This window comes from Alnus glutinosa, chromosome 11 (assembly GCF_958979055.1).
Source record: "Alnus glutinosa chromosome 11, dhAlnGlut1.1, whole genome shotgun sequence".
Classification (NCBI taxonomy): Eukaryota; Viridiplantae; Streptophyta; class Magnoliopsida; order Fagales; family Betulaceae; genus Alnus; species Alnus glutinosa.
The window spans coordinates 5320727-5333364 of NC_084896.1; the positions used below are offsets into that span (position 1 = coordinate 5320727).

General features: G+C 36.6%; 1 protein-coding gene across 1 annotated transcript; it reads right to left on the reverse strand.

Annotated features, from left to right (window-relative positions):
• Nucleotides 1-1596: 1596 nt before the first annotated feature.
• LOC133881027 (uncharacterized mitochondrial protein AtMg00810-like) lies at nt 1597-2766 on the reverse strand. The gene has a single exon (XM_062319993.1). It carries the CDS (start codon nt 2764-2766, stop codon nt 1597-1599), a length of 1170 nt encoding a protein of 389 aa, XP_062175977.1.
• Between the last annotated feature and the right edge of the window lie 9872 nt (nt 2767-12638).

Genomic DNA, 12638 nt, shown 5'->3' on the forward strand with positions numbered 1-12638 from the left:
CATCTTCAAGGCCTGTGACAGTGGCTACAGTGGCATCAGTCACGTCAAGTTTCCAACAAACTTCAACTATATATAATGAGTAACGCATCTTCAACTACAAAATCCACCGCAATCCACTATACCATTGATAAGCTGCTATCGTGCTTGTCCGTCTTCAAGGCCTGTGGACAGTGGCATCAGTCACGTCAAGTTTCCAATACCATTTCTCTTTTCTTTTTCTTTTTTCAACCAGCCAAGAAATCAGATGGTGAAAAAACGTTTACCATCTGAAAGCAAACAAAAAGCTGCGTTCTTTCTTTCTTCTTCTTTTGAAAGCGTAAGGTTAAACGGGTATGGTTTCTTCTTCCTTCTGAAAGCCTACTGTTTCGTTTTCTGCAAAGCTCACCCCTCTCCTTCCCCATTTTTCATCACCTCATTCGTTGGCTGCCGAGAGAAGGAATCTTTCACTTCAAACATTAATTCCCTCTCTTTTTTGTTTCCCCGAAAATCTGAGGAAAATAAAAGAGAATCTCTTTCAAGATCTCATTATATAAATTTTTCTTTCGTTTAGTTTTTTTTTTTTTGGGTGGTCGGTGGCTTATACAAATGTATTCCCCGGCTTGATTAGGATAGTTTATAATTATTTGTTTGAATTTGAGAGAATTCGGACAAGTGTGATAGTGAAAGATAACTTTTGAAATTCACATGACCGAATCAGTGTTTGGACAGTCTAATTTTTATTTAATCAATGAGTTTCATAAATAGTATTTCATAATTAGCTCTGAAAATTTTCTTAAATTCGAATAAATAATTGTAAATGATCTAATATCTAGAATTATTTGGTTTTTTTTTTTTCCCAAATATTTTACTTTCTAAAAAATGCCAAGAAAGCATTATTTTTTTGGTTGAAAGATTGAAAATTTAATGTTGACACTTGAGATGTTTAATTAGTCTTTTGGTGAATATTGCCGTGAATTCCCATTTGAATATAGAGCGTCTAGCATTTCTCATTAACATAGGCCTAATTCAAGGCAGCTCGATCTCTCATTGCAAGTAAGGGTGGGCACGGTTGAGTATTGGCCATTTTGACATTTGGACCTGCCCACTGCAGGTTTTAAAAATCCTACTTATGGCTTGACTAAAATGAGCAGTATTCACCGGATCTCAAATTTTGGGGGGCAAGCATTTTGTGCAGAGTAATGATAGGCAGGGGACGGCGTCCCCTGCCCGGCCCTTTCCTACGTGGAAAGGGCCTTTTGTCTTTTAATAATTTTTTTGCTCAAAACCAGACATTTCCTCATTTTCCCCCCCCAAAGCTAAAATTTCCCCCCATCGAGCAAGACCGAAAATTTCTCTCCACCAAGTCCGGCGACTATTACAAGTTGAAGAATGAAGATGAAAGCAGAGAAAACAGAGAGAGTATGGAGAGAAAATATCTGGAAAATTTCTGATTGTATTGAGTGAATGAGAAAGAATACAATTACAATGTATATAAGGATCCGTGAATACAGGAAAAATATCTACTCCAAACTAAAGTAGTTACAAGATACAGCTATCAATAACTGAGATTAGTTAAGCCTAAACTATACTAGTTAAAACTAACTGTAATACCCCCCCTCAAGATGGATGATCTGGACTATAAGTGTTCAGAGCATTCATCTTGGACAGCAAAGAACTAAAAACCTGAAGACCAAGGGCCTTGGTAAAGAGGTCAGCTAAGTTAAGCTGAGAATTGGCATGCATTGTATGGAGAACCCCTTTGAGAATCTGATCACGAACAAGGTGACAGTCCAACTCAATGTGCTTGGTTCTTTCATGGAACACGGGGTTTGCTGCAATGTAAAGGGTTGCCTTGCTATCACAGTAAAGAAGAGAAGGTTGAGAATGACTAATGTGGAGATCAGCAAGAAGAGCCCGAATCCATGTAAGCTCACAACTAGTAGCAGTCATAGCTCGGTATTCAGCTTCTGCAGAAGATCGTGATACAGTATGCTGCTTTTTAGATTTCCAGGAGATGAAGGAGTCCCTAATAAACACACAAAAATCGGTAGTAGACCTCCTGGAATCCGAACAACCTGCCCAATCACTATCACAAAATGCCTTAAGTTGACAAGTAGAAGATGAGGGGAAGAAAATGCCCTGACCAGGAGCATTTTTTATGTATCTTAGAACTCGGTAAGCTGCATCCAAATGAGGTTGACGATGCTTATCCATGAATTGACTCAAAATCTGCACAGAGAATGCAAGATCAGGTCTAGTAAGGGTAAGATAAATAAGCCTGCCAATCAACCTTCGGTACATGGAAGGATCAGCAATAAGATCACCATTATCCCGAGAAAGTTTCAAGTGAGGTTCCATAGGAAACTTAGAAGGTTTAAAACCAAGAAATCCAAAATCCTCAAGTATCTCTAAAGCATATTTCCGTTGACAAAGAGAAATACCCTTAGAACTTTGAGCAATTTCAAGACCAAGAAAGTACTTGGCAGAACCAAGATCTTTTAGCTTGAATTTCTGGTTGAGGAAGAATATAAAATCTGAAATAGTCTTGCTATCATTACTGGCCAGAATAACATCATCAACATAAACTAAAATAGAAAGAAAACAAGAACCATAAACTTTGGTGAAAAGAGAATAATCCGCCTTTGATTGATTAAAACCATGCTCAATGAGAGTGGATGAGAATTTGGAGTACCATTGGCGGGAAGCCTGCTTGAGACCATATAAGGATTTGAGTAATTTGCAAACCCGAGAATCACCTTTAGGAACGTATCCGGGAGGAGGAGTCATATACACTTCTTAATGCAATTCACCATGAAGAAAAGCGTTATTAACATCCAATTGATGAAGATGCCATTGTTTTGTAGTAGCAAGAGCTAAGAGACATCTCACTATGGTGAGCTTAGCAACAGGAGAAAAAGTCTCGTGATAGTCAATTCCTTCACATTGAGTATAGCCCTTGGCAACCAGCCGGGCTTTGTGTCTTTCAACAGTTCCATCAGCTTTATATTTGACCTTAAAAACCCACTTGCAGCCAATAGGTTTCTTATGAAGAGGAAGATCAACAAGGGACCAAGTGTTATTGTTCTCAAGAGCTTGAAGTTCAGCTTTCATGGCCTCACACCATTTAGGATAAGCAATGGCTTGATAATAATAGGTAGGCTCAAAAACAGTAGAAACAGAGAGACTAAAATGTTTATGAGTAGGGGACAGCTTATCATATGAAAGAAATGAAGATAAAGAATAAGGAGTACCTGAATTTTTGCTAACAGTCATGTCCATAAAGGTGGAGACCGGCTGGGAAGTAGCTAGCTGACAGTGATAATCTTGCAAATAACTAGGTTCTTTGTGGAGTCTTGAAGATTTTCTGGAAGGGAGAATATAGGCTGGAGGTTCTGGACTAGAAGAATGTGGAACAATATAGTCACTAGGATGCGTAGAAGAGAAATCAAGAGAGGGTTCAGTAACCGAATGATGGGATGATTCAACAGCAGAATGTGGAGAAGGAAAAAGAGAAGGTTGTGTAGGATGATAATCTGGAACAGAATGAGGAATGACAAGGTTATCATTGGAAATGGGAAAAGTCAAAGAAGAATTATAGGAAAAAATGGATTCATGGAAAACAACATCTCTGGAAATAAAAGAAGAATGAGAGTGAAGATCCATTAATTTGTAACCCTTCACACCTATAGGATAACCAATGAAAATGCAAGGACGAGCTCGAGGTGCAAATTTAGAACGAGACTTAGCAAGAGTAGATGCAAAGCAAAGACAACCAAATACTCGTAGGTGATGATATGAAGGAGGATATTTAAAAAGAGCTTCATATGGAGATTTATTGGATAAGAGAGGTGTAAGTAAACGGTTGATGATATGGGTGGCTGTGAGTAAGCAATCACCCCAAAAAGAAAGAGGTAAATGGGATTAGAATCTCAAAGCCCTAGCTATATTAAGAAGGTGTTGATGCTTTCGTTCGACTATAGCATTTTGTTGTGGAGTAGCTACACAAGTACGTTGATGCATAATGCCATTTAAAGAAAAGAAATCAGCCATATCAAATTCGGCTCCATTATCAAACCTTAAGCATTTAATTTTAAGGCTAAATTGAGTAACAACATAGCTAGAAAAAGATTTGATGATTGATTGTGTTTGAGACTTATGATGCATTAAGTATACCTAAGTAAAACGAGAGAAATCATCAACAATTGTAAGAAAAAAAAAAAAAAAAAAAAAAAAAAACGAGATCCATTTATTGTATTTACCGAGAATGGTCCCTAAATGTCACAATGAATAAGATCAAATGGGGACAGAGAACTAGATTGACTAACGGGAAAAGGTAACTTGTGTTGTTTTGCCAAAGGACATACAACACAAATTTTATTGGAATTGGAACAAGAAACAGGAAGCAAAGTATGTAACAAGGCTAGCCTAGACTGAGATGGATGTCCAAGTCGGTAGTGCCATACATCAGTCGAGGCAGCTTTTATTGAAGTTGCAGAAAAAGAAGAACCAGGAGGCAAAGAAGAGTCCGAGTTATGTTGCAAGTAAAATAATCCAGCTCTTTCTTTACCCAGTCCAATCGTCAACCATGTGGACATGCTCTGTATAAAGCAAAATTTATCAAGGAAAATAAGGCAACATTGAGAATTTTTAGTAAGCTTGCTTGCTGAAATTAGATTGAAAGAAAAAGATGGAATACAAAGAACATTTGTAAGAACCAAATTAACCGAGAGTTGGACAGTTCCAATATGAGTGACTTTCGCAAGTTGACCATTAGGCAATTTTACAAAAGAATTAACCATTGCTGTAATAGAAGAAAAATAGGAAATGGAACAAATCATGTGGTCCGTTGCACCGGTATCTATGATCCAACGATGAGAAGAAGTTTGTGAAGTAGCTTGAAAGACTTGAGAATGTATGACAGAAAAACTGAATATGATGAATTGAAAGAATTGGAAAAAAATGAAGAGAAGATACCTGACATGGTTGAGAAGAGTTGATCTTGGTTGGCAGAAGTGCTACCAACAAGATTCATAGATGCAGAAGTCTCAAAAGTAGAAGGCTTCAACAAGGAGAGAAGTTGTTGGCACTGCTCGTGAGTAATGCCCAAAGGAGGTGTGCTCATCCAAGAAGAATCAGGGCTAGATTGAAAATCTTGCACCTGATTGGCAGAGGAAAATTGCATCCTTGGCTGAGTTGGCTTATATCCTGGAGGATATCCATGAAGCTTATAGCATTTATCCACCAAATGCCCCAACAGTCCACAATGAGTACAAAGAGGTCTCTCTTTGCGGAAATTTTGAGAATAGGTTGGCTTGCCAAACCTAGGTTGTTGTGGTTGTGGCTGATTCGATCTTGTTAACATTGCAACAGTCTCTTGGCTAGGACAAAGAATTGAAACATCACATTGTCGTTCTTCTTGAAGAACAAGGGAAAATACCTTGTTAATGGGCGGCATAGGATCAATTAGCAAGATCTGCCCTCTGATATGTGAAAAAGAGTCATTGAGACCCATGAGAAATTGAAAAACATAATCTTGATGTTGATAATCAAGATTAGACTTAGAGGAACCACAAGAACATTCCGAAATAGGCCTATAATTCACCAATTCATCCCACAGACTTTTGAGTTTGGTAAAATACAAACTCACTGATTCGCTTCCTTGAGTATGTACAGGGATAGCCTTCTGCAGTTGGAAGATCCGAGGTCCATTCCTCAGTGAAAAACGCTCCTTCAAGTCTAGCCACATCTCTTGTGCAGTGTTGATATAAATCACACTAGCAGCAATGTCTTTGGAGATGGAGTTCAATAGCCAAGAGAGAACCATGTTGTTGCTTCAAATCCATGGACGATGAAGTGCATCAGTTGTTGACGAAGGTTTGGTTATGGAACCATCAATAAAACCTATCTTATTTTTGGCGATGAGTGCCATGATCATGGACCTGCTCCAAGTATGGTAGTTTTCGCCATGAAGAAGCTGAGAAACAAGGACAGAATCGGGGATATCTCCGTGATGGAGATAGTATGGACTTGACGCATCATCAATGGAGATTACAACAGAGTATGTTGAATCAAAAGCCATTGATTCTTGCTCTGATACCATATTACAAGTTGAAGAATGAAGATGAAAGCAGAGAAAACAGAGAGAGTATGGAGAGAAAATATCTGGAGAATTTCTGATTGTATTGAGTGAATGAGAAAGAATACAATTACAATGTATATAAGGATCCGTGAATACAGGAAAAATATCTACTCTAAAGTAAAATAGTTACAAGATACAGCTGTCAATAACTGAGATTAACTAAGATTAGTTAAGGCTAAACTATACTCCCTTTTTCCGGCTCCGACCTGCATTCTCTGGCAGTCTACACCACCGACTAACATTCTCTCATTTCTGTCGACCCATTTCCCCCATTCCGGCGTAGATCACCCCCATTTTCGGCACCGGTGGTGATCTCTAGCCGTCTTCCATCTCCGACTGAGCTTCCACCGCCTTTCGCCGACCAAGCCCAGCCATCAAAAGAGGTAAGGTTTTCTTCTTCTTCTTCTTCTTCCTTTTTGTTTTTTTGTTTTTTCGATTTTTTCTCTCCTCTGGTAGTATTAGAAAGATCTCATTTTTCCACTTGTTTTTGGATTTAGAATCTCAGTGCCATTATTCTCAATATAGTTGTGTTTGAAACTCAGATCTAGATTTGGATGTTCTTAGGTTTGTATTGGTTTTTGTCAAAACTCAAATTGAGCCATCAATGAATAGTTTAATTGGTTTAAAATTAAACCTTTGTTAAACTTTAGAATGAGGAACGGGTTTACGGATTGGTTCTAAACTTTGATATAGCTTGTGAGTATATTTCAAGACTGCAATTTTCACTTCAAATTAACTTTCACATTGCATTTTGTATTAGAGAAATGAGTAATCACTACTTAGCTCCATTCATTTCTAGTTATGTAAGCAAGATGTTTTCATGCAAAAAAAGGTTAGCCTCCTCGAAAAGCCACAATGAATTGTTCTGTGATTAGAGAAAACATAACAATTGTTTAGCGGAAATTGCATTTGTAAAAGTAACTTATGTAGAATCTAAATATATATTGATTTGGTAGTTTTGACTTTGATTTTGGGTGTTTTTGTACATGCTATTTTGTTGTCTGCTGTTTTTTAAAAAATAATGAAAAAAAAAAAAAGAAAAAAGAAAAATACTTGTTTTGTTCATTCCCTTATGGCTCTTATGAATGCACTAGTGTATCCAGGATGTTTCTTGATGCCAGTCAATTGGGCTCAATTTATGTGAGGCTAGATACTTTCAGATAATTTGGGTGGACCTAAGGTTAAAATTCTTCAGCTATATTAATGTGAACCAGTTAGATAATTAGAATTATGGACTGGATTGCACTTGTTATAGAAAGTCAATATTATCTAATTAACCAATAATTGAATGTCCCATGTAAAATAATAGTGAATAATTTATGATAACTTCACGATATCATATACTTTTACAGTTCATGTTGATAAAATTTTGAATTTCTCCATTCCTGCATTTTTTTTTTTTTTGGGTGGGCAATAATATTAACAAATTAATAAGAATAATTTCTTCATTCCTCCATTTTTGTTGTTTTTGTTATCTTTTTTTGGTTCTTAAGGATGCTCGCCGAGTGTTCGACAAAATGTCTGAACCGAATTATGATTGGTTTTGTGGTTGTGATAATTTTTTGTTGTCTTTTTTTGGTTCTTGAAGATGCTCGCTGGGTGTTCGACAAAATGTTTGAACCGAATTGTGCTTGGTTTTGTGGTTGTAGAAAAAGTTGTCACTCGTATCATAGCTGATTTTGTGCACTTGTTCTTGCTAATAGATCACTCGTATCATGACTAATTTTGGCTACAAAATGACTTTTTCTTTTCTTTTCTTTTTTCTTTTTTTTTTTTGTTTTGAAAATACCAACACTTGCAACCGTGATTTATCTTAGATTATTAATACAACCAATGCTTAGTCTTTTTCTTCTCGTTCTTTGTTTTCTTTTTATTTGCAATTTTAGGTTGTTTTGATGGATATAGTGTCGTATGAGCACTTAAGAGACTCATAAGTTCTATTTTGATGGATATAGTGTGGTATAAGCACTTAAGAGACTTAATCATGTTGTGGAAAATTGACGTGGTGTTTGTTGTTGAAGTTGTTGGCACTTTATTTATAGCTTTGGACAACAGTTTACAAGTATTACTCCCAATTAGTTGGATTTTGTATCTTCCCGCGGAAAATTGATTGGAAAATGTTAGATTTACAACACCAATACAACAACTGTACAACAATCCCTCACATACTGGGGCCCACCCTCATGTGAGGGGTTGTTGTACAGTTGTTGTATTGGTGTTGTACAAGAATCAAATCCCAAATTGATTAGGAGGCCTTGACTATGTATTGTGTTTAACTTGTTGTCCTTCTAAACTAGGACTACTTTAGGTAGAGAACCAATTTAAAGATGAGTGTAGGAAGGTCTAAGCAATCAGCAAAAAACAGAGGATTGTATTGTAAATGGACATTTTGATGCTCTCTTTTGAAGTGTGTGTGTGTGTGTGTAATGATTATCTTATTTGCTAGTAGACAAAGATGAGTGATCCATCCTACAGCACATACTCATGAGAAAGTGTTGCCGTTGACAGCTCCATTTGCTAATTATAAGGTAAGTACTTCTTGATTTCGAGTATAAAATTGAGCCTTTGTTCATCACAGAAAGTTTACTAATTTTGATTATATTTGTAGCATGGTTGTGCATGTAAATATTTTGATTGGGTTAATAATCCTTCCATATGCGAGCATGGCGGAAGAGTTTTGAACCGGTTGAAGGATAAATACATGTGCCTAAAAGATGAAAAAGAGCGATACAGTGGAAAAGGAAAAATGCAAGTGCAAAGAAGAAATGGAAATGGAAGTTGCTGAATGTCGAATGAAGTTGGCAGTTGAAATAGACTAAATGTGTTTTTCTTTTATCCATAAAATTTTGTTTAGCATTATATGTCACAAGAATATAGTGAAATTTTTATATTGTAATGTTGAAAAATGGATAAGCACTACAAGTGTTGTTGGATGTCCTTATAAGCACTACAAGTGTTGGATGTCATTGTAATGTTGCTTTTGCTTATGTGGAATGCATCTTGGGTGTTTGGTTTGCTAGTTAATGACTTTGGCCTTTTAAAATGTCTGTGTGTAGTTTATACAGTTCTTTATATATCTCATGAGCGTGCATGTTTAAGTGATCCTTGGCAAAACCTTTTTATTGGGTTTTCTACAATACCACTTCTTGACCAACCATAGTGATGACCATATCATAAAAAACCATAAAGTAGCATAAACCTAATTATACCCAAAGTGACAACAACAAGCCGGAGCATCAGTTTCCACAATACTTGAGAATCAAGAGCATCTCCAAGCACATCACTATGCGCATTTGCATTCAATTACATGTAAAAGATGAGTACATGAAAGCCAATGCAAATCAATTATTTCTGAGATATAAACATGCAACAAAACATAATGGATCCAAAATATACACCACCTATAAAAGCATTTCTCAACAAAATAGAATCCAAAGAATTTGTACACCCTCAATCGTTCTGTTACGCACAGAAACAGTTACTAACAGCCTCTACATCCACTGCCAACAACCAGTAAGCCAAAAGGGCTTCAAGATAAACAAAAAAACTGCAGCTTTTGTTCTGTATATTCTCTAAGTCAACAACCCCATCACTTTCAACCAAGTCAGCAACTCCATCACTTTTGTTCTGTATATTCCCCAGCTTCGTTCAGATCCAAGATTCACCAACATATACGTTCACAATTTTATTTTATTTTTTGATAAGTACATATATGTTCACAAAATTACAAACAACTTTTAGATTTCAACACAACATCACCAAATTCGAGCAAGAATATCACCTGAGATAACATGTAAGGACATCTTAGATAATAGCAACAATGAAATATCAACTTTACAAGTAAGGCATAAAAATCTAAAACTAACAGGAAGTAAATATTGATTTCAGCCATCAACCCTTAGTTTCAACCTTTTCAAAGCTTAATATTGATTTCATATGCAAACATGCAAATATAAGACTATTTTGTAAAACCTGGTTCACATAGTCTCTAATAATGACCACAAAGAAGCAAATTTAAAGTCATTCTCGCACATGAAGAGACTCAAGACATAATAAGTAATACATGGACTAAATGAATAAATAAAGGGGAAAAAATGAATTATATATATATAAACTGTCTCCATAAAGAGTATTTAGCTCATTTGATTAATATTGATGCTTTTTCGTTGATTCACACATCAAGGAACAATCGAAAACCTTTTCTTTCGTACAATACATTTTAACTTGCATCCTAACCATGAACAATAATACAGCTGTAGAGGATAGTAATGGACCACTAAGTAATAAGTTGTTTACTAGAAAGTATAAAATTCTGCGAAAACAATGAATACAAAACAAAAGAATGAAATAAAATAAATGTTTTGAAATTATATATGGCATGTCAATCATAGCACATTATTCATAGATAACCTAAATGTTCTCGTTGGTTGTCTGGTTCCAAACTAAACCTGGGAAAGAGAGAATTTTCAGAAATATTATTAATCTAGAGGTATATTTTCGATTAACAATTATAACTCCAGAATGTAGAAAATTCTAGTAAAAAAGGTAGATCCAAAAATAAAACATAAAAACAAAAAGGCACTTTTTATGGTAAAAAAGGCAGATCCAAAAACAACTCAAAAAACCAGAAATGAGGGAGATCGCTACCGGTGCTGGAAATGGGGGAGATTTGGGCCGGAAATGGGGGAAATGGTCGATGAAATGGGGGAGATCTATGCATATAGAAAATAAGCATACATGAAATATCTCCAGGGCCATGGAGCTTAAAATGGGGCCATACGACCATGGGGACCTGTACTAGTTGGATTTAAATAAAGTAAAAAAATAAATAAAAAAATTGCAAATTGCCTCAAATTAGAGGATACATAAATACATATTATCTGAGGAAGAGTATCCCCAAACCCAACCCAATGATCTTTTAACTAAAAACATAGATCAAGCTTAGCAGGGGGAGAGAGGCATAGATAGATTAGCTAAGACAACAAAAAGAAGCCCAAAACTGAAAAGTAAAATAGAATTACCGAGTGAAATATGCAAAGGCGAGGGAGACGAGTTTTTTCCTAAATCTGGGTCACAGTAGTAGTTACAATAAAAAAGGCAAATCTGAAAACAACTGAAAAAACCAAAAAATGTGGGAGATCAGTACCGGAAATGAGGGAAATGGTCGCCGAAACTGGGGGACCTCATTCGGTGGTCTCTCGGTTGGAGATGGAAGACGGCCGGAGATGGAGAACGCACGGTGGTTGGGTTTTGGCTAGAGATGGAGAACGCACAATGGCGGGCTCGTGAGTGGTTGACAGTGGCGGGCTCGTGAGTGGTCGACGGTGGCAGGCTCGTGCATGGTGGTCAACGGTGGCAGGCTCGATCTGGGAAGAAAATGGGTAGATGGAGAGAGGGAGGGAAAAATTTGGGGGGAAGCTCGGTCTGGGAAGAAAATGGGAAAATGGGTATAGATATTCGAGTTTTCAAAATTCGAATTTTCTTTTTCTTTTTCTTTTTCTTTTTCTTTTTAAAAAAAAAAATTAAAAAAAAATTATTATTAAAAGACAAAAGGCCCTTTCCACGTAAGAAATGGTCGGGCTTACCGTCCCCTGCCTATCATTACTCTTTTGTGCATGACACTTTTGTACTTTTTTTTCAATTGATTGGGTTGGGCCGCAATCAGCCGGTCTTCGTTTCAAAACCTCCAAAAACTTGAAAGGAGAAATCGCAAAATTTCAGACAAATTCAAAAGAAACGAAAACGAAATTCATCTATTTGGAGCCTAAGCATGACTTTCAAACAAAAACAAGCATAACCCACGTATGATTTGAATCTATTTGCGGTCAAAAACAGGCCTCCAACTTGACATCCCACAAATTATGAAAGCTTCAAACTGTAGGCATAGCCATTACAATTGCGAACCGCAAGTGTTGAAAAAATCATAGTCAATCAAAGTCTAAAAAAAATAGCATGGACCAAGAAGTGTAGAACATAAATGGATTCTAAATTCAAAGCAAGATTGGCTCATCCCAAAAGAAAGATCAAAAACTGAAAATACTTTTCAGAATATTCAACTTTTAGAGAAGGAGGGATTGCGAGCATCCTCAATGGACGCTTCACTTCAAAAAATTTACCAAATTTTGGTGAAAGTTCTCAAAAAATCTCATGCATCAAACTCTTCAAAATTTCTCTGAAATGGTAAATGTCAGAAACCCTCTCTATATTTGACTCCCAAAATCCTTTCTCTATTTATTTTTTAATCATTTTCCCACCTCTTCCATCTCTTTCTTGCGCCCCTTTTCCTTTCCTTTTCTTTTTTCCTTTTCCTTTTCCTCTCCAGACGGTTGCCTCCATCTTCAATGGCGTCATTAAGACGAACTACATCTATGAATAGGGAAGATGTCTAGGTGATACGTGGGTGATGAAGGGGTTGAGTGATTGGTGCGTTGGTGATGCATGGGTTGAGAATTGGCCTTGCTTCAATTTTTGCAAGGGGATTAATCCAGGGACGGAGCCAAAAGCTCTTATGGGTAGGGGC

Excerpts from the sequence above, each read along its gene's own strand:
- LOC133881027 (XM_062319993.1), bottom strand. The coding sequence starts at position 2,766 with ATGACTCCTCCTCCCGGATACGTTCCTAAAGGTGATTCTCGGGTTTGC.